Source organism: Bombyx mandarina, chromosome 25 (genome assembly GCF_030267445.1).
Source record: "Bombyx mandarina strain Sakado chromosome 25, ASM3026744v2".
NCBI classification, from domain to species: domain Eukaryota; kingdom Metazoa; phylum Arthropoda; class Insecta; order Lepidoptera; family Bombycidae; genus Bombyx; species Bombyx mandarina.
This window is the reverse complement of record NC_143231.1, coordinates 4,625,202-4,651,139: the sequence shown is the minus strand read 5'-3', so window position 1 is coordinate 4,651,139 and position 25,938 is coordinate 4,625,202. Positions and strand designations below refer to the sequence as shown.

The window sequence follows — 25,938 nt, the reverse complement described above, 5'->3', positions numbered from 1 at the left end:
GGGTGCCGCTGGCATCGCTGCCGGACGCTGCCGGCCGCTGCCATTCCGGTGTGACTCGGCCCTAATAACATACCCATATACAGGTGCTCAGGGTGGGTCAATGTAGCGAACTTTGGGATAGGCCTGTGTTCAGCAGTGGACGTCTTTGTGATGATTTAATCGTCCGTAGTTTAATGAGTAAGACATCCAGTATAATCCTACGAAGTATTGTAAGTCGGGGTAAGTATTAACACGGTTATTTCTGCCGTGAATGAGATGCGTTTCGGTTTGAAGGATAGAACAGTAGTTTGATGTTCGAAAGAAGAGTATAGAAAAGCATGATGAAGGTAGAAAGAAAGGAGGATAGAAAAGGTTGATGTTTTAATAGTGACATACCGAAATGGTTGGTGACGTTTATGTTGATTTGTCCGAGGACTCCTTGGCGGGAACGCGCGCAGCCATGTTTCGTGACCTGTTTTTTATTTATTTTATATATCTTTAGGCTTAATGGTGACTGTTTGCAGAAGGAAGGCAGTAGCGGTTTTCGAACTGCATTAATTTTGAATTACTTCAAAATAAAATTTGAAGTTCTTTTATTGCATTATCAGAGAGCTTAGTCAAGATTCAATTATCTCAGACTTTAAAAGAAGAAGCAGACCTCATAAGATTAGGACGTGGTGGTGATGGACGGTTAGGAGCGTGAATCCAGAGACATCAGAGTTGCGGTCAAAAGATTGCTGAGAGATCTTGTTCGGCTGCTATTTGGCATTTCTGCCATGCCAATGCCTCTATGAACTTTTACATTATCAATTGTTTATAGACAGAACTTGTTTGTTGTACATCTGACGAATGTTTGTGAAAAAGTAATAAGAAATTACACGGTATTTAAACGACAAAATGTTTTTTTTATTAACTCAACGTTGGAAACGTTTGTTAACTTAAAATTGATATAGGTATATGACATTACAACTCGACCAAGCTAAGTTTGCACCTCGCTGGAATGCGGCGGTCCGCCCGCTTCCCCGCTCACCTTCCCGCGATCGCCCTGTTGCGTCAGTACGGTATATTAAGTGTATAATCTATGGTTAGCATCTTTGTCGCCGACACGTGTCATACGAGTTTGCGTTGAATTTTAAATTTTTAACTGTTCTTTTTAGGGTTTTTGTTGAACTTTAGTTATATTATTGGACTATTTTTGTTAAGTTTTTGTTGAACTGTTGTTACTGAACGCTTAACGTTATTTTTTTTTACTTCGAGAGGATTGTTGGGCAACAAAATAAAAGGAAAGGTGATAGATACACAGTGAAGGGAAAAACATAATCCTGAAAAAGAAACATAAAGGAAAATTATTACTGAGCAATTGGGATACAAATTTAAAAAGTGCAAGAACGCCCGGGTGTTCTGAATACAAAAACCCGATATCGCTATATGCTAATGGACCTATGTAAAATATATTGTTAAAAACAATAAATGCAAAGTAAAATCTAACAAACATTTGTTTACATTTTTAAAGTCATAGCGAATCCTTTTTTCAGACCATACCCGAGCGGCAGTGTGACGTAATCGATGCGAGGTGCAAACTTAGCTTGGTCGAGTTGTACACCTGTAATAACATTTTTAATGCGACGTACACACGTTCTTGTAAACAGGTCACTATTAAATTATGATTTTTTATTGATTCTTTTTATGGTAGTCTGAAATTAAATAATGCAATATTAAATGAACAAACTACTTGTATATTTTTCCAAAACGCAATAGTCACAATAATGAAAAATTTACAATTACTGAATATGGTTTAAAAAAAAATTATTGTTTCGCAGATGTAATTTTTTAAGTAGGTAAGAGGTTTTGTCTCCTCTTGGTTTGATAAAACAAATGATCCTTTTGTTCATGAATTCTATCAACTCTTTAATGGTAGATTGGGGTTTCTTATTCCTCCAATAAATGTATCCAATCCAGTGTGAAGTTAATCGATCAACGGGTCAACATGGTACCTGGAGACCGGTGGTTACATCAGAAGACCTGGATAAGGTGAAAGAAGAAATACATCTAAATAAGATGATCGATTTGTAGTGTCATGTTATTCCTTCATAGTGGCAGTCATTCGCGACGTATGTTAAGTATATGTGGATTTCATTAGAAAAATTGATACCTTCTTCCGGGAATACTGGCAGTTTATTTTTAATTTAGGTATTTTTTCTATCTATCCGCTGGTAGGGGGCCTAATCCAGCTAAACTATGGCTGGTAGATGTGCTTAAGGGCTCAATCTGAGGGAGTTTGCTCTCCTTCTTTGCATGCATGATTAGTGCTTCGCAGAATTTACCACTGAATCGGAATCGCGTCCCATTAAGAAGATTCGGCAAGAAACTTAGTGGGTTTGGTCTGTGGGCTTACTTTGCATGTCGAACTCTTCATCCTTATCGAGGACGGTAGCCGGTGCTTGAAGAGCTTAAAAGCACCGAGAGCCGATCAGGGAGATCCGTCAAGACGTGTAGAGTGACATCGGCTTGGTCTTACCTTGTCGCCTGGGTCAGATACGTAATTAACGGCGGCCACGATAAGAGGGTAATCGTGTCGCGCCGCTTTTTCAACTAGTGTTCTGACGCTGTCTTTAGATACTTACGCCACTTCGATAAAGCGGCACGACACGAGAACCCTCTCATCGTGGCCGCCGGTAACTACATTCCCGATCCTGCGGACAGAATGGAAAGCAGTCGACGTCGCCCAAAACACGTCATCTCGGATCCTCCCGATTCACTAACGGTGCTTCTAGGTACTTCAAGCACCGGTCACCGTTCTCGTCGAACCCGTCGCTTGCGACGAAGGGCTCGACGAATAAATTAACTCTCAGACACAGCCCACTGAGTTTCTCACCGGATCTTCTCAGTGGGTCGCGTTTCCGATCCGATGGTAGATTCTGCGAAGCACGGCTCTTGCTAGGGTTCGTGTTAGCAACGTCATCAGGTTTGAGCCCCGTGAGCTCACCTACAAAAGTTAGGGTTACGCTGATATAGCCTCTCAAGGCTCTCAGCTTAGGTAGGAAAAAAAAAAAAAAAAAAGATACTTACGAATCGGTTCTTCTCGCACAGTCGTATTGCTTGATAAGAATGCACCGGCCATCTTAAACTTCGTACTACGACGACTTCACAATTATTTATTCCCGATCCTGCGGAAAGAATGGAAAGCAGTCGACGTCGCCCAAAACACGTCATCTCGGATCCTCCCGATTCACTAACGGTGCTTCTAGGTACTTCAAGCACCGGTCACCGTTCTCGTCGAACCCGTCACTTGCGACGAAGGGCTCGACGAATAAATTAACTCTCAGACACAGCCCACTGAGTTTCTCGACGGATATTCTCAGTGGGTGGCGTTTCCGATCCGGTGGTAGATTCTGCGAAGCACGACTCTTGCTAGGGTTCGTGTTAGCATCGCCGTCAGGTTTGAGCCCCGTGAGCTCACCTACTAGTTACGGTTACGCTGGAATAGCCTCTCTAGGCTACCAGCTTAGGTAGGCAAAAAAAAAAACAATTTTTCTTTCCTTCAAAAAATAGTTTTTAAAAGGCATATATAATTTTAAGATTTTTTTTAATTACTGAAATAAAATAGTTTATGTGTTACGACGTTCTTGTAAGTACTTACATAAAACAGGAATGCATGACATCTGTTTATTTAGCACGATTTGGTTCTAGATATAAATACAGAGCACTTATTAGTTGGCGTATGTGCGGGCTAGTACCTTTACGATAAAGGCTTAAACGCTGCTTTCCAGATGCTCCACATAAATCTCCAATCTTAGACTCAGACCGGTTAATTTCAAGATAATTAAAAAGAAGAAAGTTTTTTGTCTGCGAAAACAAAACAAAAAAGCTCATGAATGTACATTCGGTCTTATTCACACATAAAACAGTGTAATAACAAGGAGTTTTTCATATTAGTTTAAATTTAACAGTCGTGTGATAAAAATTACAATGACGAGATTGGCACTATTTTCATTCGCAATTATTACGCTGCTTTATTCGTTTAGTGACGCTTTCCATAGTAAGTTACTTTTGTTTAATGCTCTCATATACATAGCTGTGTAGTACCTACCTACTGTAGATAACAACAAAATAACGCATTCATTTACAAATTATCATTAAGGTAATATAGACAAAGTTACTTATTTTACAAGCTGTAAGTCAACGACTGATTGAACAAGAGCCGTTCTGTTGTCAGGATGATTTTATTAAACATAAAACATTAAAACATTTTGCAGGCGGGTACCAATTTTTCTAATGAAATACGTACTCAACAAATGTTCACGATTGACTTCCACGGTGAAGGAATAACATCGTGTAATAAAAGTGAAACCCGCAAAATTATAATTTGCGTAATTACTGGTGGTAGGACCTGTTGTGAGTCCGCGCGGGTAGGTACCACCGCCCTGCCTATTTCTGCCGTGAAGCAGTAATGCGTTTCGGTTTGAAGGGTGGGACAGCCGTTGTAACTATACTGAGACCTTACAACTTATATCTCAAGGTGGTACATTTACGTTGTAGATGTCTATGGGCTCCAGTAACCACTTAACATCAGGTGGGCTGTGAGCTCGTCCACCCATCTAAGCAATAAAAAAAAAAACATAGACCTTATTTTTCGCGAGACTTTTGTTGTTTTCATTCAAAAAACAATTATTATTTACTTTCAGGCGATTGTTTGCTTCCAATAAAGCCTGGGTTTTGCATGGGACACTTTCAAAGGTAACAATAATTTAATCGCATTTAAGGCGTTCTCGTACTAAGTGGTACGGGGTCTCTTACAGGTTTCAATTTATGCCTGACACGTGATCGAGAACAGTAACAACGTCGTTTCATGCGACGTAATTACGTATACTTTTCATTTAGGAGGGTGGGAGTTGGTACAGACGACTGTCACATAGAAAACGAATAACAGTCCATTTATATTGTTAACGATCTCAGAATGTCAATCTGTTATTTTAACTCCAGCATAATGCAGGAGGACATAAGCGGTGGTCTCATCTGTTTCCGTGCAGATTCGATACAGAGGATTGTGTTACACCTATGACATATACGTAGGCGTTTAAAAAGTTTAAAATGATTTTTTTTCCTACCTAAGCTGATAGCCTTGAGAGGCTATTTCAGCGTAACCTTAACTAGTAGGTAGGTGAGCTCACGGGGCTCAAAGCTAAGCAGAACGGGGCTCAAACCTGACGATTAAAATGTATTTTAAAGACACCGCTATCATACGTAGTTGTGCCCTTTTTAGGATCACAAGGACTCGGGGGTGGCCCACTGAGTTTCTCGCCGGATTTTCTCAGTGTTAGCAACACTCCCGGTTTGAGCCCCGTGAGCTTGCCTACACGTCAAGGCGAAGTTGAAATAGCCTCTCTCAAGTCTATCAGCAAAGGTAGGAAAAAAAGGAGGAAAAGGAGGTTTATTGACCCTTGGTAGGTCTTCTCTCGAATCTTTGCCCTACCTAGTCTGAGTGTTGCTGCGACTTTGCATACTTTCTGAACGATTTACGCAGCACGCTATAGGAAGATTAAGAATAGCTCACGAATGCTATTATGGATGTGTAGATTTTAAGATGAATTCAAATAGTTATAAGCACGATGTGTTAATATATTTTGTCTCACAGATACGCCTTTGATTCATCTCTGGGGAAATGCGTTGCATTCATTTATGGAGGGTGCGGACAGAACGCCAATAACTTTGAAAGCCAGACTGAATGCGAAAATAAATGTTCCGAAGCTGGTTAAACCTGTTCGATGATGCGCACAGTCGATAATCAGAATAAATGACTTAAATTGCAATATGTTAATTTTCATTTTAAAATGCACGAAAGTGTGAAGAAATAGCTCAACGATTGCTTCAAAATTCGATTGTAGGAGTCACTGTGTTTGTAATCTTATCGATGTATGGTCATGGTTTACTGTCAGGTACAAAAAAAGTACAAGAATTTGCCTGCACAGATAGGTAGGTATCATCAACTTAATCATTCGAAACAGTCCATATCTTTTAAATGTTGGAAATACCCTGGGTGGATATTGGCATTCATGCAGTGAAATTTGAAGTAAGTTCTAGTAACCATCGGTTTTATTGTTTGTCTGGCTGTAAACCAGTCTGGTGGAGTAGCGACTAGAAAATTTATTACTGTACTGTGATCGTTAATTTGATCTAAGAGGATCGTTTGCGACTTTGTGACTTTATTATAAGCTGTAAGCGTGACGGAACGCTGATGATTTTGGATCACACGTCAATTTTAAACCGTTTTGATTACTATCATCATTGTGGCCGATGCATATACAATCAAACGATACAAACAAACAATCAACCTCCTTCAAACGAGACTTGTGGAGAGTATTAAGCGGTAGGCAGCGGCTTGGCTCTGCCCCTGGCATTGCTGAAGTCCATGGACAACGGTAACCACTCACCATCAGGTGGGCCGCGTGCTCGTCTGCCTACAAGGGCAATAAAAAAAAATCAGCCTGTGCGCTTAGTGCGAATTTGATAACGTTCTCCATGGCGTAAAAGTTAAATCTTTGTATGGATTTGGAACGCTTGCATAAGTTTGTCGCTAGGGGCGTTGTTCTAACTGTATACAAATTTGAGTTACTTTTATGCTATCGAGGACGTTAAAAAACTCACACTAAGCACAGTGGTCTTAAATAGTCACCGTCGGTACAGCCATGCCGTTAGCTGGTTATCTCTTTTAGAGCCTCGTTTCAAAGACAATTCGTGCATAACCAAGCATCGCGGGTGTGGAGTTTATTCCAGACTGATATAGCGGGTAGGTACGTTGAAAAAATAATCTAGAAAAGTTTTGTAAAATGGCACATCGATTTTAGATAGTGGGGTCATCCCCACTTTGATGATATTATGGAGAGCCGCGCGGTACTATCAAGTATATGACTCGGCCTTCGTGTTACATATTTTTATTCTTGAATCTACTATGAACTTTGGTCACTGCGTGGGAATTGGGATGGGTGAGAATTGGGAATCAGCCTTAAATCTTGATTTGCTTGAACGATTTTGGTTCTTACATGTACTATACAAGTTATTTAGGTGTCTGGAGCAGAAAAAAATCGATATTTTTTTTATTGCCTTTCTAGGCAGACGAGCATACGGTGAGTGGTTACCGTCGCCCATGGACTTCAGCAATGCCAAAGGCAGAGCCAAGCCGCTGCCTACCGATCAAGCCGCTGCCTACTGAAGAATTAGAGCTGTTTTCTTAAATAAAACACACAAAATCGTGGTTATCTTGTTTACTTCTCAAACTAATTGTTCTATCGATTTAAAATATCTTAAACTAAAAAAAAGGTATCACACGAACTATAATAAACATTTTTAAATGTAAATGATAAAATGAACATAAAAAATTTGAAAAATTCTAGACGTTCAAGAATTTATCGTAAAATTCAAAGTTAATTTCGGAATTAACATTCCGTGTCATGGCACCCGATTTATTGTATCCCCTTAAACAATTAGTATACGAATAGGATATTCATCTAATAGTAACATCTACCGTCAATCAGGGTAACTTAAGCTTTCCGTTTAACATTGGCCCACAATTTTTTGTCAATTTTGTGATATTTGCACTCTATGCTCATGCAAAACCACTCAAATTTCAAATTGTAAACGTTTAAAACCCACGGAAAATTCATATTTTTTATTAATATCCAGTAAAACTAAAACAATAAATACAAAATTGTTCGCATGTCGGGACAAAGTTACCCAGATGGACGGTAGTTATTTCAACGGCACGTGCCTGTCAGCTAAATTTAATTGATACAGTGCTCTATACTTTTCTTACTTCGCGTAGTAACGAAATAAGTGTACGTGTTGAAAATTTGTTTTTTTTAAATTTCGCTCTTGACCACTGCTAGATAGGAGCTATTTTGTATAAACGTTGCAAACGCACCCGTTACATTTTACTACTATCTAATATTAAGTAAAAAAAAATAAAGCACGACAGTTTTAAGGATATTTCAAATTAACTATCATTAATTTTCGATGAAGACTAGTGACGTAAAAATGGCAAATTAATTCGGTATTTCAGTTTTAACATTATTTTTATGATCTCATCAATGTGTAGCGGGTTAAACAGCTAAAAATGCTCTAAAATGCTAGATAAATACGAATTGGGGCACCAGTCTTTTTAAACTCGAAATTAATTGTAAAACTCTAAAAAGACTATCGAGAATACAGATAACGTAAAATTATATTGTGTTGCCAGGAATTAAAACTTATTTCTGTCAAAACAATAAGTCAACAATATCAACCAGTGGACCTTTCGATTGAACACACAAATTGTATTACTGTTGTAGTAATTAATACATGCGGGAGTCATATGATTTGACTTTCAGATTGATATGTTTTCAGCGTTAGAAAGAATACGAACATTTTGTTACCCTAAAATTCGTTTTAATCACGCATTTATTACAATTTTCGATATTACGAATAATAATGATAATTATTATGATACAATAATAATAATCATAAAATTTTCGTGGACTGGACGACTGATCGAATAATAAACGCGAGATTAAACCGTCAAAGGTTTAATTTAGAAGTGTTTTAAATTTAAACAGTCTTAAAAATAAATTAGATTGCATATCTTTAAGCCACATCGATGTTGCCACTGTGACAATCAAGCGATGTATTGTAAAAAAATTACTGTCTTTATTTTTTATTTTTACCTATTAATTTCTGCAGATTTCATTGTGCTGGTAACAGTAGGCACTCTTAACTTTACAATTACTTAACGCATACACGTCTGCGACAGGGATCGCTTACGACAAGCGGAGCCGCAGTAGGTCTGTCTACTTTCGCTGGCAATGAAAAAAAAAATCAAGCTAACAAAAAAATGTAATCACTGTTGATAACGCAACAAAGATTAGATTTTTCTTAACTTTTTCAAAACGTTAATAACATGAAATTTATATTATCACTTTTAAATTGTTAACAAACGCATGCATACTTATTATTACGCAATGTCGTACAAAAATAGATCACAATTTTATAAAAAAAAAGATACCAATAAAAAAACACTTTTAGTTTCAATAAACGCGATTGAATTAAATTTAATGAAATTAATATTATTTATTGAATGCATGCAACTGCACTTAAGTTATCTAATGAAATACACAATACAAAATTTAACATATTTCAGCCGCAATGTCTTCTAATGGCTAATAGTTTTTAACGTATTGTAATATATAGCTTCTAAAAACACAAGAGGAAGTATTGCTTGACTTGCCCATAAAATCTTAATAAAGTACGTATCTGTCACCATTTCAAACACTCAATGCAACTTTTTAAAATTACAATTTGCGATTTATTTTTAGTATCTACATAATGGGGACGCGGAACGTTGAGGCCTTTGAGGTCGAAGCCTCAACAACTTATCTTCAATTTCCCCGAATATATAATTTCAGTAACACGTCCAAATGAGACGAACTCTGTATATCTCAAGTCTCAAAGTGGGTGGATTCAAATTTTGTTTTCCATTGACTCCGCTAACTGCTTAGCATAAAATTAGCTCGTCCGTTTTATCTAAACAAATAATGAACGAAAAATATTAATATATATTTGGTTTATTATTAGCATGTATTAGTTAAGTTTTATCTGATGGATTTTGTTATCAATTCTACTTTTTTAATCAATACGCTAATATCTTATGTCTTTTTGTGTTGCTATAAATTGCAGACGAGCTCACAGTTCATGAAGTCTTAAGTGATAACATGTCATAGAAATCGAAAGACGAAAGCTGTCACAAATCAACAGCCATCAGTACTCATTTTAATAATTTTCACTTAAAATAGGATAGATCCTTTTCTAGAACATTCCATTAGGAATTTTAACCATATCGATTCTGAAGACAAGTAAATTTCACATTACCTTACTTGGTGTGACCAAAAGATTTAATTAAACATAATTGTAATCAGATATACTCATATACTGCCACTCTACGGCGAGGCATAAGCATTGTTCCAAATGAATAACAAAGTTATTTAGATGTACGTGTAATTTTTTTTTATTTTAATAGGCCAATATGTCTGAAAGTCTTAAGATTAATATCAAGGTAGTTGTGGAGATGTCTTGGCGAGAAGATTGCTCAGCGTCAGCCTTCTTCATCGGTTCAATCGTCCACGGCGTCTGCAATGAAGATGTATATTTTGTAAAATAGCCCCACACAATACGGTGAATCATAGAGAGGTGAATCGTAGAGAGTTGAATCGTAGAGGGGGAAGAGGTCGACCAAAGAAGACATAGATGGAGTGTGTGAATGACGATATGAGAAAAAGAGGAGTGAGTGTTGAGATGACGGCTGATAGAAGAGAATGGAAGAGAAAAATTAGCTGTGCCGACCCCACCTAGGGGGATAAGGTGGAAAAAAAGAAGAAGATACAATAATATTGTTACGCGCTTGAGTTCGGGATAAATAAAAGTTCCACCAAAGTACAACTTAAAACTGTGCGGCTTGCTTCTGCCCCTGGCATTGCTGAAGTCCATGGGCGACGGTAGCCACTCACCATCAGGTGCACACAGGCGCCAAGATAATAAGGGCGCCGCCACCGAAATTATGTTACACTTAGGTACACAACAACAAATTCTTTGTAGTGCCGTATCGATAAGTGAGTAGGTATAATAAGCGCTAAATGTCTTGTAAATAAGAATGCATTTATAATATAAAATTAAGCAATAATTGTCAAAACAATAAGTAAAAATTAACAAACCATAAAAAAATACATCGAAGCATGAAGATTCGTAAAAATAGTAAGTATATGTATGTGTCTGGTGTGTGTGTGAGTGTGTCTGGTGTGTGTGTGTGTGTATTTGTATGTATATATATTGTTTTGTATCTTGTAATATGTATATATTATTATATGTAATGTTTACTGTATTCATTGGACTAACCGCGTGCTTGAGCAGTACCCATCTGCGGAGGTGGTGGTTCTTGGAGACTTTAACGCTCACCACCAAGAGTGGTTGGGGTCCAGAACCACTGACCTCCCGGGTCGGACTGCCTACGATTTCGCCTTGGCCTACGGCTTCTCCCAGCTGGTGACACAGCCCACCCGTGTCCCAGATATCGAGGGGCACGAGCCTTCTTTGTTGGACCTTCTGCTGACCACAGATCCGGCCGGATACAGTGTGGTGGTCGACGCTCCGCGTGGATCGTCTGATCACTGCCTTATTCGTGCTGCCGTACCACTCTCTCGTCCTGATCGTCGAACGACGACCGGGTATCGAAGAGTTTGGCGGTATATGTCAGCAGATTGGGATGGATTGCGTGAATTTTACGCATCCTACCCATGGGGGCGGTTCTGCTTTTCCTCTGCTGATCCTGACGTCTGTGCGGACCGTCTTAAAGACGTGGTGCTCCAGGGGATGGAATTTTTTATTCCCTCCTCTGAAGTGCCCGTTGGGGGTCGCAGCAGACCCTGGTATAACAATGCCAGCAGGGATGCTGCACACCTCAAGCGGTCCGCATACGTGGCATGGGATAATGCCAGGAGACGTCGGGATCCTAACATCTCAGGGGAAAGGCGGAAATATAACGCCGCTTCCAGGTCCTACAAGAAGATAATTGCCAAGGCGAAGTCGGAGCACGTTGCTAGAGTTGGCGAGCGATTGAAGAGCTATCCCTCCGGGAGCCGTGCTTTTTGGTCGCTCGCCAAAGCTGCAGAAGGAAACTTTTGCAGGTCTAGTCTCCCACCACTGCGCAAGTCCGATGACAGTCTGGCCCACAGCGCGAAAGAGAAGGCTGACCTTCTGGTCAAACTCTTCGCCTCGAACTCGACTGTGGACGACGGGGGTGCCACACCACCGAACATCCCCCGGTGTGATAGCTCCCTGCCGGATATCTGCTTCACACAGTGTGCAGTCAGGCGGGAGCTCCGACTCCTGGACGTCCATAAGTCGAGTGGGCCAGACGGCATCCCCGCAGTGGTTTTGAAAACGTGCGCCCCTGAGCTGACACCTGCGCTAACGCGTTTGTATCGCCTCTCTTATTGCACTAACAGGGTTCCGTCTTCATGGAAGACCGCCCATGTCCACCCTATCCCCAAGAAGGGTGACCGGTCGGACCCATCGAGCTACAGGCCTATCGCGATAACTTCCTTGCTTTCCAAGGTGATGGAGCGAATTATAAATACACAACTCCTGAAGTATCTTGAAGATCGCCAGCTGATCAGTGACCGACAGTACGGTTTCCGTCACGGTCGCTCAGCTGGCGATCTTCTTGTATACCTTACTCACAGGTGGGCTGAAGCCTTGGAGAGCAAGGGCGAGGCTCTTGCCGTGAGCCTTGATATCGCGAAGGCCTTCGACAGGGTCTGGCATAGGGCACTTCTGTCGAAGTTACCATCTTACGGAATCCCCGAGGGTCTCTGCAAGTGGATCGCTAGCTTTTTGGATGGGCGGAACATCACGGTCGTTGTGGACGGTGATTGTTCTGATACCATGACCATTAACGCTGGCGTTCCACAAGGTTCGGTGCTCTCCCCCACGCTTTTCATCCTGTATATCAATGACATGCTGTCTATTGATGGCATGCATTGCTATGCAGATGATAGCACGGGGGATGCGCGATATATCGGCCATCAGAGTCTCTCTCGGAGCGTGGTGCAAGAGAGACGATCAAAACTTGTGTCTGAAGTGGAGAACTCTCTGGGGCAAGTCTCCGAATGGGGTGAATTGAACTTGGTTCAATTCAACCCTATAAAGACACAAGTTTGCGCGTTCACTGCGAAGAAGGACCCCTTTGTCATGGCGCCGCAATTCCAAGGAGTATCCCTGCAACCTTCCGAGAGTATCGGGGTACTTGGGGTCGACATTTCGAGCGATGTCCAGTTTCGGAGTCATTTGGAAGGCAAAGCCAAGTTGGCGTCCAAAATGCTGGGAGTCCTCAACAGAGCGAAGCGGTACTTCACGCCTGGACAAAGACTTTTGCTTTATAAAGCACAAGTCCGGCCTCGCATGGAGTACTGCTCCCATCTCTGGGCCGGGGCTCCCAAATACCAGCTTCTTCCATTTGACTCCATACAGAGGAGGGCCGTTCGGATTGTCGATAATCCCATTCTCTCGGATCGTTTGGAGCCTCTGGGTTTGCGGAGGGACTTCGGTTCCCTCTGTATTTTATACCGTATGTTCCATGGGGAGTGCTCTGAGGAATTGTTCGAGATGATACCAGCATCTCGTTTTTACCATCGCACCGCCCGCCACCGGAGTAGAGTTCATCCATACTACCTGGAGCCACTGCGGTCATCCACAGTGCGTTTCTAGAGATCTTTTTTGCCACGTACCATCCGGCTATGGAATGAGCTCCCCTCCACGGTGTTTCCCGAGCGCTATGACATGTCCTTCTTCAAACGAGGCTTGTGGAGAGTATTAAGCGGTAGGCAGCGGCTTGGCTCTGCCCCTGGCATTGCTGAAGTCCATGGGCGACGGTAACCACTCACCATCAGGTGGGCCGTATGCCCGTCTGCCTACAAAGGCAATAAAAAGAAAAAAAAAAAAAAAAAATTCACGCGGTTTGTTTTCTTAATAATTTTTTCCTTCTGCGGGTCTACTGGAAGAGATTTCAACATGAAATAAGTAGTGACCTTGTACTCTGTATCTTTATTGTCGTATTCTTCTAACAGCTGTGTGTACTGTTTGTAATATTGAAATAACCGTTTTTTTCTTCATGTATATGACTATATATGCGGTACATACACCAAAATGACATTTTTTACAACTTTTGTCTGTCTGTCTGTCTGTTTGTTCCGGCTAATATCTGGAACGGCTGGACCGATTTTGACGAGACTTTCACTGATAGGTAGCTGATATAAGGAGTAACTTTTTTTAGACTAGCTTCGCCCCGCGGCGTCACACAATAGCCGCGGGTAACATCGCGGGACGCAGCTATCAATAATAAAATTTAATGTTTCCGAAGCGAAGCGAGGGCGGGTCGCTAGTATTAAATAAAATAAATAGGATGCGCATCTTGGGTTTCGCATACAGGCGTTGCTGAGGGTCGGCGCGGGCTTGGATGGGCTGTATGCTCGTCTGCCTACAAGGCGTATAAAAATGGTTTGTAAATCACATAATGAGTTGGGTGCTACATACCCGGAGTAGGGTGTCGGCGCCACTTGTCGGCGCAGTGTCCCCGCTCGTGCGGCGCCAGCGTGGCGCGCACCCCGCCCAGCAGGTCGGCGGCGCCCGCGGCCGCCAGCAGCAGCGGCGACACCGCGGCGCCGGGCAGCATGCGCAGCACGCCCACGCCGCTCGACTCGCGTGCCGCCAGACTCACCGTCGCCGCTGTCTCCGCGAAGCCCTGTCAACACACACACGGAATATACTGAAACTTTGCGAAACAGATGCTCGACGCAATGAACTGAAAGCACGCCCGCCTAACCCTCTCATCCTGGTAGCCGGTAACTACATACACGTCATTTTGGATCAAGCACCGGTCATCGTAAGAGATAGCACAGTCTTGAGAAACCCTATCAGCGTAACCGGGCTAGTAGGTGAGCTCAAGGGGCTCGAACCTAACGATGTTTCTAACACGAACCCTAGCAAGAGCCGTGCTTCGCAGAATCTACCACCCGATCGGAAACAAGACCCACTGAGAAGATCCGGCGAGAAACTCATTGGGCTGTGTCTGTGGGTTAATTTACTCGCCGAGCCCTTCGTCGTAAGCGACGGGTTCGACGAGAATTATGAGTTCGTCAGTATGATCTACAGAAAGAAAACCCTTGATTAAATGAATTTTATACCTCTCGGACTGTTTGATAGGCGCTGGCCACTCCGTCTCTGATGTCGGTAGGGTGACGCGAGGGGTCCAGCCGCCGCCGGCGACGCCTCTCCCGGCGGTTGTACGCGTCTTGTAGCTGCAGGGTCGGCCCGGGGGTCAGCATGTCGAATGCTGTCTCTGCTGTGGCCTGCACCGGAGTAATTATGTTACATTGGGTGTACCAGAAAAAAAAAAAAAACGTTAGTGAATTGTGATCTGGTTTAGTACTTGGTTAGAAGCGTCAAGGACCTATTAAATTCCTGCATATAGGCAGATAAGTGTTAAGTGGTTACTGGAGCCCATTGACGTCTGTTTTATGACATGACGTGAGTTCTAAGGTCTCAGTATGGTTACAACGGCTGCCCCACCCTTCAAGCCGAAACGCATTACTGCTTCAGGGCAGAAATAGGCGGGGCGGTGGTACCTACCCGTGCGGACTCACATGAGGTCCTACCACCAGTAAGAAAAGTCCCGGTTAGTTCCTACCCTCAAATATGACGCAGTGTTGTTGTAACCTGTATGAGGTGCAGGATGCGCGTGGTGATGTCGAGCGCGGCGACGGCGGTGCGCGCCGTGAAGGAGGCCGCGCCGCGCCGCAGCCCGTGCACCAGCCGCCCGTCGCGCCGCCACTGCTCCACCGGCAGCCACACCAGGTCGCGGATGCCGGTTACTGTAAACGTGTTAACGACTTGACGGTGGCGGTTTTGATGATAATAGGGAGAGAGTGAGAGAGAACAAGAGGGAGGGATCCCTCCTTTAGGAGTACTTTATTGAACACCAAAACATAATAATGATATACTTTTACTGGTTTTTAGAAAATGCTGCAGAAGAATATAATCAATCATAATTATAACTACATTTTTGGTTTAATTTCGCGTAATACTCTAGTCTAACCTTCGCAAACAAAATTACTCCAATCATTCATTTTAGTACAGCAACTGGCATAGAATAGTTTAAAATAGTTTTCCCATATAAGCTGTTACCCGAGGCTTCGTTCGCGCAGTTAAAGAAATGTAGGAAGTGTTCGTGTAGTATTCGATAGAGATTTTGTTCGGGATACAATGTATCTTATTTCACTTTTCTGATCTAAAACTGTCAGTTTAAAAAATATAATGTCGATTCGTTATCGCGTTTTAACGTCTGTGTTTAACAAACAAACACACAAGCAATCAAGCAACGCGCTTTCACATCTATACCTAGTCAGGTCATAAATTCTGTCACATGTTTAATGTAAAATAATTGAAACAAGTTTATTCATTATGTAACCATTCATATACCAAAATGAAATTAACAAAACATAGATTCTTATGACACTAAAGTTTATTCAAAATGACCTCCGTGATTTTGAATACAGGCCTTCAATCTGCGCGGCCAGTCGTCTATCGCAGCACGAACGAGGGCCATGTCAATATCGGCGGCTGCCTTAATCAAGGATGTCTTAAGTGACTCCAAATTGGGATGAGGCTTTGAGCATGCCTTTTCCTCAAAGTGTTGCCATATCTTGTAATCTAACGGATTCAAATCTGGACTGGAGGAGGGCCAGTCTTCGTGCCGGATGAAGTCGATTTCACGCGCCGCCAGCCAGTCTTGTGTGCTCTTCGCTCTATGAGCTGGCGCCGAATCTTGTTGGAATACCCAGTGCCTGTTATTGAACATGGTATGAGAAACAGGTTCCACAAGGTTCGTCAGGACTGTATTTTGATACACAACTGCATTCGTTTTTACACCTTTCTCACAAAAATGTACCTCTGTTAAGCCCCAATAAGAAACTCCCAACCATACCATGAGCGAGGATGGAAAATGACCTCGTTGGACACGCGGAATACGGTTGCTCGCTTCTTCACTACTGTGTGCGTACACCTTATCATTTTGTTTGTTGTAGCTCTCTTCTACAGTAAAAAATTTTTCATCCGAAAAAAGAATTTCCCGATATTTTTTTCCCGCGTACCGCTTCAACAAAGCGCGGCATCTCTTCAGTCTCAAGTCCATTAGACGAGCATTCAAACGATGTCCTGTTTTTCTTCGATATGCCCGAAGCCCTAAGTCTTCATTTAACACCCTTTTCACCGTGGTTCTGCTTAACCCCATCTGAAGGGCCAACAGTTTCTGCTTACGTTTGGGATTTCTTTGAATTCGCGCCTTCACAGCTTTTATCACTGCTGGAGTCCTAACAGACCGAGGGCGACCACTTCTTGACCTGTCATCTACACTAGAGTCTTCATTGTATCGTTTGATGGTACGATAAACGAATCTTTTGGTTATATTCAAATTTTTCAGTATGTTAAAAATTTGAATTGGCGCGTAACCGCAACGATGCAACGCAATAACTGCAACACGGTCTTCTTTAAGCGTCCACTCCATATTTAAAAATGAGTAAAATTGTAAAAGTATACATTTTTATTTTCATAAACAATTCGAAATTCGAATTCAATAAACTTTTTTGCGGCCAGCATTCTAAAAGAAAAGTTTTTACTGTGTGACAATACTTATGACTTGACTAGTTATATATAAAAGAAAGTCGTATTAGTTACACTATTTATAACTCAAGAACGGCTGAACTGATTTGGCTGAAAATTGCTGAAGAGGTAGCTTAGAACCAGGAGAAGGACATAGGATACTTTTTATCACATTCCCATGGGACGTGACATAAAACGTGGTATGGCAAAACGCAACTGATATGGAATAACAAAACGCAACTGACAGCTAAACGTAATATATTCTATGGGTAATTATAGTAGAATTTTGAAGTTAACCGGTTGATATCAACTGACAGCTAAACGATCTATGGTTAATTATAGTAGAATTTTGAAGGTAACCGGTTGATGTGTTTGAAACAAACCGTGTGGCGGAACAAAGTTCGCCGGGTCCGCTAGTTTATAATATTAATAAAGTATATATTATATAATTCTTTCATATAATATTATTATCATTTTTTTAAGTTACTTGAAAGGACTAGCACTATTTACTTTAGTAAATTCACGGTCTATAATCTCGTAACGTCAAGCGATAGAGCGTATTTTAAGTCCACGCGGGCAGATAGGTCAATACCGTTTTTACCATAAGGGCACACGGGGCCCGTACCCAGGGCCCCCATTCTCAGGGGGCCCCGAAAGACCGACAATTTCTCTCACACGCTTATTCTCAAAACATTTTTGTCGGGCACATTACACTTTTTTCACAAATCAGTAATCAGAAGGTATTTACAAATCATGTACTATGCCTATAATAGAAGATTTTGCTCAACAGACATCCCGAAAGAAACCTTATCGAAATCTTAACCAAAAAACCAGCAGCATTCTAATATTATTAATGACATATTATATCATACTGTATTTGATTACCTACAATAAATGGTCACACTCAGTAAAAAAATGTTATTATAATTCGCTTTTTTACTTTCCAAAAGGGCCTCAAATTCTTGTGTGCCTAAGGGCCCCATCCTAATTTAAGACGTCCCTGAGATAGGTGTATATACTTACAGCAAGTCTTGTCAAGTTGACTTTTGATTTATGTCGCATCGCGTTCCGTGCAAAAATGTGACTTAAGCATAAGCCCGAATAGTGCTTTTTGGTGTGACAGTCCCAACAATATTATATAACAGACTTCCTCTTCACGAACGATTGTTGCTTTAGTTGAAGTCGAAGAACGTGCTTTCAACATTCGTTATACACTTGTTAGATTTTTGGAATATGCAATGACATTTAAACAAATGATTCATAATTAGTAATAACTAGACATTGGGAATGAAATATTTGTTACTTATTCAAGAATATCGGTCTGAATTTGCCGTGAAACAAGCAGTAAGGCAGCAAGTTAACCCACTGAATTTCTGCCGGATCTTCTAAGTGGTAGATTCAGCGAGGCACTGCTTCTGCTACGGCTATTATTAGCCCCTCTCAGGTCGAACCCGTGAGCTCGCTTAGCCGTCCGCGCATAGTTGGACTATACTTGGGCCATTACAAACGTGCGAACTGAGTCATAAAACATTACGTCAAAGGAATGTGACAATGCCGCGCAACTCGATATCGATAAAGGGATGCCGCTCGGGTTCGGGTGGTCAATTGACGTGGTCGTCGATGACTGGTACATGTAAAATGTAGCTTGTAGGTGTTTGTAAAAATTGAGGTAGTTAGTTAATTAGACAATCTTACGCGAACCATGGAAGCATTATTCGATAACTTAACCATGTTAAAATTAAAGGGCGACATTAACGCCCAAACTCGTTCGGTTATTCATAATGTGTTGATAGTGCTTAACGAATGAAAAAGTAACGCGGAAAAAAAATAACGTTTTTTAGTGTAATTGTATTGATTTAAATTTTATACAAACAACACGACAAGTGTGAGCGAGAGATCCGATATGCCTATACGTGTGAGCGAGAGGTCTGATAAAAATGATTTATGACTCATTTCGCACGTTTGTAATTGTTTAAGTATAGCACTTTAGGCTACCAACGAATAAGTAGACAAGAAAGCATTAGATTAACTTACTGAGTTGTAAAAGCGAGTGCATCGGTCCTATTCCACTGAGTAGTCCCGGTAGTTGATGTCTCTTTATGTCGGAGAGCCATTCATGCAACGCCCACTGAACTAGTTTCTCCGTGCCCAACAATCCAAGTCTGCAAAAAAACAAAATCGGTCATCATTTTTTAGCATCTTTTTTTCCTACCTAAACTGATGATCTAAACCATTTCAACTTGACGTCGTTGCTAACACTAATCCTAGCAAGAGCAGTGGTTCGCAGAATCTACCACCAGATCGGAAACTCAATCCACTGAGAAGATCCGGCGAGAAACTCAGTGGGCTGTGTCTGTGGGTCAATTTACTCGCCGAGCCCTTCATCGCCATCGACGGGTTCGATGGATATGTTGTTATTCGAAAGTCGCTGAAACGAAATAGCGACAGTAAAAAGAGACAGACATATAAATTCATAAGATTTAATGTGGGCGAAAATGAGACAGGAAGCATTATACAGTGTTTCTTATATTCGTGGTTCTCTTTTTAGCTCTGCTTCGTACCTAATCTTCGTACTTAATACATTCTGAATAAATCTATGTGATATATACGAATGAAAGGTAAAATAATTATCAAACTCTGTATCGTTATGATCATTACTAAAACCTACAATAATAATTATCCTCTTCCCGAAATTTTACATTCGTCTCATTATCTTTGTAGGTTTCACTTCTTCCATGTTTTTTTTTAATTGTTTAGATGGGTGGACGAGCTTACAGCCCACCTGGTGTTAAGTGGTTACTGGCGCCCATAGACATCTAGGACGTAAATGCGCCACCCACCTTGAGATATCAGTTCTAAGGTCTCAAGTATAGTTACAACGGCTGCCCCACCCTTCAAGCCGAAACGCATTACTGCTTCACGGCAGAAATAGGCAGGGTGGTGGTACCTACCCGCGCGGGCTCACAAGAGGTCCTACCACCAGTAAGAATGAAAGAATGTGTGAATAGCACACATGTTTTTTAAATTATTATTCTGGCCCTGGTGTTAAGTGGTTATCAGAGCCCTACGTCAATGCCGCCACCCAACTTGAGATATGACTGCTTTACGGCAGAAATGGCAAGATGGTGGTACCTACGGTAGGGTACGGTACGCTACGGTAGGTAGGTAGCAGGGTACGTACTTGTAGTCAAGCCTCTTCAGTGTGAGCTCGGAGCAGTTGAGCTGCCCCAGTCCCATGAGTAGGCCAGCGACCGGACCAGACGACAGGTCTACACGTTTGCCCACGTAGTCCAACCGTATGGGTACTTCCGGGGAAAACACCACGCGTCTGTTTCACGAGAAGATTGAATATGGCATGTTTAATTGAATATGCAATTTGAAAAGGGCGCATGTCGCAAATTTTTGTCAAACTAGAGGTCCCGCAGTAGTCGAAATTCGACTATAATTAATTGGAATTGTAAGTTTGTACACTATTATGATTGTATTTTATACTTCTATAATCACAAATTTCGCCAAGACTACACTATAAAAATATTAACAAATACAAACAATATTTAATCTATTCTCAATTTGACAACAGACGTCAAGAACAAAAGTTTGACAATAAATAGTATGCATGCGTGTGTGCGTCAAATACATGGTATGTAGTGTGTGTAATGTTTTCTTTATTGATTTAATGTATCTTTTATGCATTATTTTTAAAAAATATTAGCATTGTGCACTTCTTCTCTATATTCTCTATAAGTGTGGAAAATTTCATACTCCTCCATCCGCGCAATTTTCGTAAAAAGGGATACAAAGTTTTTGCTTCACGTATTAATATATAGATATTGCAGAGGTAGATGAACGAGTCCACGGTCTATTTGGAGTTAAGTGGTTATCGGCACCCGTCGACAGTGTTCTGTGATTGCCGCCCACCTCATGACATTAGGTCTACAAGACTGATTATACTATGACGGTAAATAGTGGGTTAGTGATACCTACCCGTGCGGGCTACAAGACACCCTAACACCAGTAATTACTCAAATTTTTATTACAAAATGTTATTCTTCGTGGAAATCATTCGTGAGCACGTAGCAAGTACGTATTTCAATCGAAATTTTTTGTACCTGCTTGCGGGATTCGAACACCGGCACAGTTGCAGCACTTGATACAAATGCACCGGGCGTCTTATCGTTTAGGCCACGACGATCAATGTGGGATGTTTTGTCTAGAGCCTCTGAGGTTATCGAGAACTATCAATGTAATAGGTTGAGGAAAAAGTTCCTTCGCATTTTTTTAAGAAAATTCACACAATTTTTTAATATAGTTTATTTACATTTAACTAAAGTATGTAGGTATCTACCATTTTGTTCGATAACTTTTTGCCATCTTGTAGGTAGGGACATGATCCCATTGCTACACAAATTTCGGAGCTTCTGATCAAAATACCGAGCGCAAATATTGAGCTTTTTTGTGTAGGTACCCAGTTTTTTTCAAATGCGCCGAAACTATTTTGGGGTCATTTACAGATTACCAGATACAAATAGTATAGCTAAAGAGATTTTTTTACCAGTTTATACATATTATAAGGCCTGCAGTCTTGTATGGATCAGCTTGTTGGACCACTAAAGTGGCGGATGAAAGGCGATTGCATGCAGCAGAGATGCGAATGTTGCGATGGATGTGTGGAGTAACGAGAATGGATAGAATACGGAATGAATATGTTAGAGGAAGTCTGAAAGTGGCACCTGTGATAGAGAAGCTGAGAAGTGCGCGTTTGGGATTGTATGGACATAATGTGATGAGACGAGATGAAAATGAGGTTGGTAAGAGAATGTTAACTATGAATGTGGAAGGATATAGAGGAAGAGATAGACCTAAGAAGAAATGGATGGATTGCGTGAAAGACGATATGGGTAAAAGGGGAGTGAGCGAAGAAATGGTATATGATAGAAGAGTATGGAAGGACAAAACATGTTGCGCCGACCCCAGGTGACTGGGAGAAGGGCAGGATAATGATGATGATTATGATGACATATTATAATGCGGAAATACTTTTTCCCCAACCTTATTATACCGATATCTGATTACCTGAAGTAAATCGGCGAGTCGTCAACGGGCTCGGCGTCGACTGGTAGCTTCGCGGCCGGTTTCCCTTGATCGATGCCCAGTTTGTTGAAGTCTTCCTCGAGCTGGATCAGGTTCTCGGAGACCAGACGCTCCGCTTCGTACGTCTCCATTAGAGGCTCTTCATCGCGAAGCACTTCAAGGTAAATGTGGGTGTTTTAATTTTACTGGTGGTAGGACTTCTTGTGAGTCCGCGCGGGTAGGTACCACCACCCACCCTGCCTATTTCTGCCGTGAAGCAGTAGTGCGTTTCGGTTTGAAGGTTTAGTTACAATGGCTGCCCGTTGTAACTATACTTAAAACCTTAGAACTTATATCTCAAGGTGGGTGGCGCATTTACGTTGTAGATGTCCATGGGCTCCACTTAACACCAGATGGGCTGTGAGCTCGTTCACCCATCTAAGCTATAAAAAATTAAAAAAAGAGTAAAGGAAGCACGCTCGTTGTGACCGTTTTGTTTCTATGCTAGATGCTTAGTGAGAGCGCAATTTTTTTTTTCAGTATGGCAACACGTCTTCTTGCGAGGCCTATGTTGCCAACGTTAACTTAATGAAATGTCAGATTATTATTATATTATAACATTCGTTATAGGTAATAATAGTGGAATAACATTATGTTGATTTATCTATCTATAAGCAAAAGCAAAACAATTTTTGCCAATGTCAAAAATGTAAATGTAGAAAAATTTCATTAATAGTATGTACCTAAATATAAAGTAAGATTGTTAGTAAAGACTGCTTTATCTTTATCTTATCTATAAGCACACACCACCCAGGATTCCGCACAGCTAACACTGTACTAGATCTAGTTTCATACTTATTTCGACTATAAAGAACATTCAAGATTAACTATAGTAAGGGGATATTGAATGTAAAATGTTTAGGTTATTTACTATAAGTGGTTGTACCAGTTTCGTTGAGCGATAGGGCATCAGCGTCCCCCAGCGAGGTGGGGGTGGGGGGCGGGTCCTTGAGGTGGCTCGCGATGGTCATGACGGGGGGCCGGTGGGTGGGCGTGGTCTGTCTCGACCCGCTCGAGTCCGTCGACAGACCTCCGACGCTTTTTGAGTCGTCTTCACCTGAGAATAAAGAAACCCACATATATTGGTATAGTCAGTATCTACAAACAATATTTTCTTTGGAAGTTTCTTTGGAGTGCCCTGAGGCATTGTTCGAGATGATACCATCATCTCGTTTTTACCATCGCATCGCCCGCCACTGGAGTAGAGTTCAACCATACTACCTGGAGCCACTGCGGTCATCCACAGTGCGTTTGCAGAGATCTTTTTTGCCACGTACCATCCGGCTTTGGAATGAGCTCCCCTCCACGGTGTTTCCCGCTATGACATGTCCTTCTTCAAACAAGATTTGTGTAGAGTATTAAGCGGTAGGCAGCGGCTTGGCTTTGCTCCTGGCATTGCTGAATGCAAGGGCAATAAAAAAAAAAACTTTTGTAACCGAATTGAAAAGCGTTCTGATGTTGAATTGTTACCGTGACCTATAGATATCATAACGTGAATCTCAACACGAGGATAGTGGAATTTACTCATAAGGACACAATATGCACGGAATAGATAAATAAGGTTGGAAAGGCCTTTGCTCTAATTTTGTATTAGAACCAGTGTCGCCGCTTCATCCCCACTATTTTAATTTCTACACATACACATACTGTGATTACAAGTATTTCGCACACAACAAAAACACCCACACATAAATCTCAGGACAGATATTCGTTCGCAACTAGCACAAAACACCCGTAGGCATACACACTCACACACGCAAAAAGGCAATAAAAATGTTCATACACGCTAGTGCTTGATAAAATCGATATTCTTTATCGATAAATTATCTGATGAATGAATGGCGAAATGGAACATGAAATAAATATTGAAAAAGAAAACTATTTTACTTTTATTAATTACAAATAGTCACTGTCCCTGGAATAAAACGTATTTGTTAAGCAGTTGGCGCTTGCTATTAATTGCGAATGAATTTTTCAAAACTAAGTGTATTCTGATTTTTTTATGGTAAAATCATTTTCAGTAAAATGTTTAGAGCAAATAGTACTCGTCTTTGTCTCCAGTTTCCTCTACCTGTCACGTCAATCCATTGTTCCCTGGCGTTAGGTTCTTTAGGAAACCTAAATTTTTTAATTTACTGCATAAGTCAAATAGCATTTTACTTAGATTTTAATACGTCTTAGACAATATAGTAAATACTCGTAAATGAGAGGTCTACATGTCCCTTTATATTATACCTTCACATGAATTCAATGATAATAATTCAATAATAATAATACATATTTATTTTACTCAAAATACGTCTCACTAAGAATATACTAGGTATCATTAATTAAATATAAAATAATGCAAAAATTATCCATGTCAAATGTAAATATAGTCGAGAATTCTGTCGATGATTTTATTTCACCACATGGTCACCTCACTATCGACAAACTGCACCACGGCCAATCAGGGCAAAGGCCGAAATTTCAAAGATTGAAGTGTAGAGAACGCAATGCATGTAGTACATTGGAAGCTGACTTGGTCATTGCGTTCATTGGGCGAGTACACATCGCGCAATGTATGCTATTTATAACTTGCTGCAATAATATTGTTAATGTTTGGAATTTCATAATGCTCAGTATATTTTTATGTTTCAGACAAATAATATTGTAATTAAATGGTAATTGCGACTTACCGATCGAAAGATATACCTCCTCGCTCTATACTTGAGGTCTGATTTTTTTGTTTTACAAGTTATAATTGCACAACACGGCACTATAAAGCGGAGATCTGTTCGCCCAAGTAGTCCGAAGCGCACTAAACGCGGTGAATGAAAGAATCGGTCGAGTTATGTTTGTACAATCATAACTGTGGCACGCTTGCCCCGCCTACATTACCATTCCAACCTTATTTATCTATTCCGTGACAATATGCTTCTGTATTCTCTCACCACTAAACTAGCCTAAGGTATATGAAAAAAAAAATTAATCATAAGAGTTACTTACCGCTGCATTCATCAGACCCTAATTTAGAAAAGTATCCCACCAAGAAGCCCAACGTGTCTTGGTCGAGGTTGAACCAGAGCGGCAACAGAGATATCTTGAGACAGCACTCTTGGGCCGTCAGTGCTGGGTCTGGACGCAGGTGTACCGCTTTCACAACTAACTGAAATGTATTTATTTTGAACTAGCTGATCCGGCAGACTCCGTAGTGTCTCAATCGATAAAGAAAACACCTAAACTATTGTATAAAATAAACTTAAAACAAACAAACAAAAGGAATCCGTTCGACGGGGGACACATCAAAGGGAAAACAAAATTGTTATTTTTATTTACTTCCGAACATTTTCATATTTATTTAACATATGGCAGATGGCGCTCGCTTTTAAACCTTCTCTGGACTTCCACAAATAATTCAAGACCAAAATTAGCCAAATCGGTCCAGTCGTTCTTGAGTTTTAGCGAGATTAACGAACACCAATTCATTTTTATACATATAGATTTTATTCATAAATGTTATTGAAAATTAAAATTCAAATGCTATTGCTTTAGATACATTGTGTATGTAGTTATTTTAAACACGAACTTCTTCAAATGTTCTTGTCTGCACCG

General features: G+C 40.9%; 2 protein-coding genes and 1 long non-coding RNA gene across 4 annotated transcripts in view; 1 reads left to right on the top strand and 2 right to left on the bottom strand.

The window, feature by feature from the left end:
• The first annotated feature begins 3,048 nt into the window (after positions 1–3,048).
• LOC114243889 (trypsin inhibitor) lies at positions 3,049–5,789 on the top strand. Its single transcript, XM_028175537.2, has 3 exons — positions 3,049–4,018; positions 4,665–4,716; positions 5,615–5,789. The coding sequence occupies exons 1-3, from the start codon at positions 3,949–3,951 to the stop codon at positions 5,733–5,735; spliced, it is 243 nt and encodes an 80-aa protein (XP_028031338.2). The 5' UTR covers positions 3,049–3,948; the 3' UTR covers positions 5,736–5,789.
• A 1,437-nt stretch (positions 5,790–7,226) lies between these two features.
• LOC114243887 (autophagy-related protein 2 homolog A) overlaps positions 7,227–25,938 on the bottom strand; it is a 66,126-nt gene continuing 47,414 nt past the window's right edge. For both annotated transcript variants that reach the window (XM_028175533.2, XM_028175534.2), the window contains exons 30-38: positions 25,333–25,492; positions 23,231–23,401; positions 22,288–22,459; positions 20,396–20,542; positions 19,249–19,376; positions 15,274–15,428; positions 14,742–14,906; positions 14,092–14,299; positions 7,227–10,134 (exon numbers count right to left, since the gene is read on the bottom strand). In XM_028175533.2, coding sequence (XP_028031334.2) covers positions 10,118–10,134; positions 14,092–14,299; positions 14,742–14,906; positions 15,274–15,428; positions 19,249–19,376; positions 20,396–20,542; positions 22,288–22,459; positions 23,231–23,401; positions 25,333–25,492 — 1,323 coding nt within the window. In that variant the 3' untranslated portion in view covers positions 7,227–10,117. The remainder of the gene's footprint in view (positions 10,135–14,091; positions 14,300–14,741; positions 14,907–15,273; positions 15,429–19,248; positions 19,377–20,395; positions 20,543–22,287; positions 22,460–23,230; positions 23,402–25,332; positions 25,493–25,938) is intronic.
• On the bottom strand, positions 24,203–25,322 carry LOC149499829 (uncharacterized). The gene is made up of 2 exons (XR_016325469.1): positions 25,023–25,322; positions 24,203–24,462 (listed from the first exon to the last, which is right to left on the bottom strand). It is a non-coding gene; the product is annotated as an uncharacterized LOC149499829 (long non-coding RNA).

Bases quoted from the DNA above. Each gene is read 5' to 3' on its own strand.
- LOC114243889 (XM_028175537.2), top strand. From the start codon at position 3,949: ATGACGAGATTGGCACTATTTTCATTCGCAATTATTACGCTGCTTTAT. The intron at 4,019-4,664 runs GTAAGTTACTTT...ATTTACTTTCAG, and splicing joins GTTTAGTGACGCTTTCCATA to GCGATTGTTTGCTTCCAATA. The intron at 4,717-5,614 runs GTAACAATAATT...TTTGTCTCACAG, and splicing joins TGCATGGGACACTTTCAAAG to ATACGCCTTTGATTCATCTC.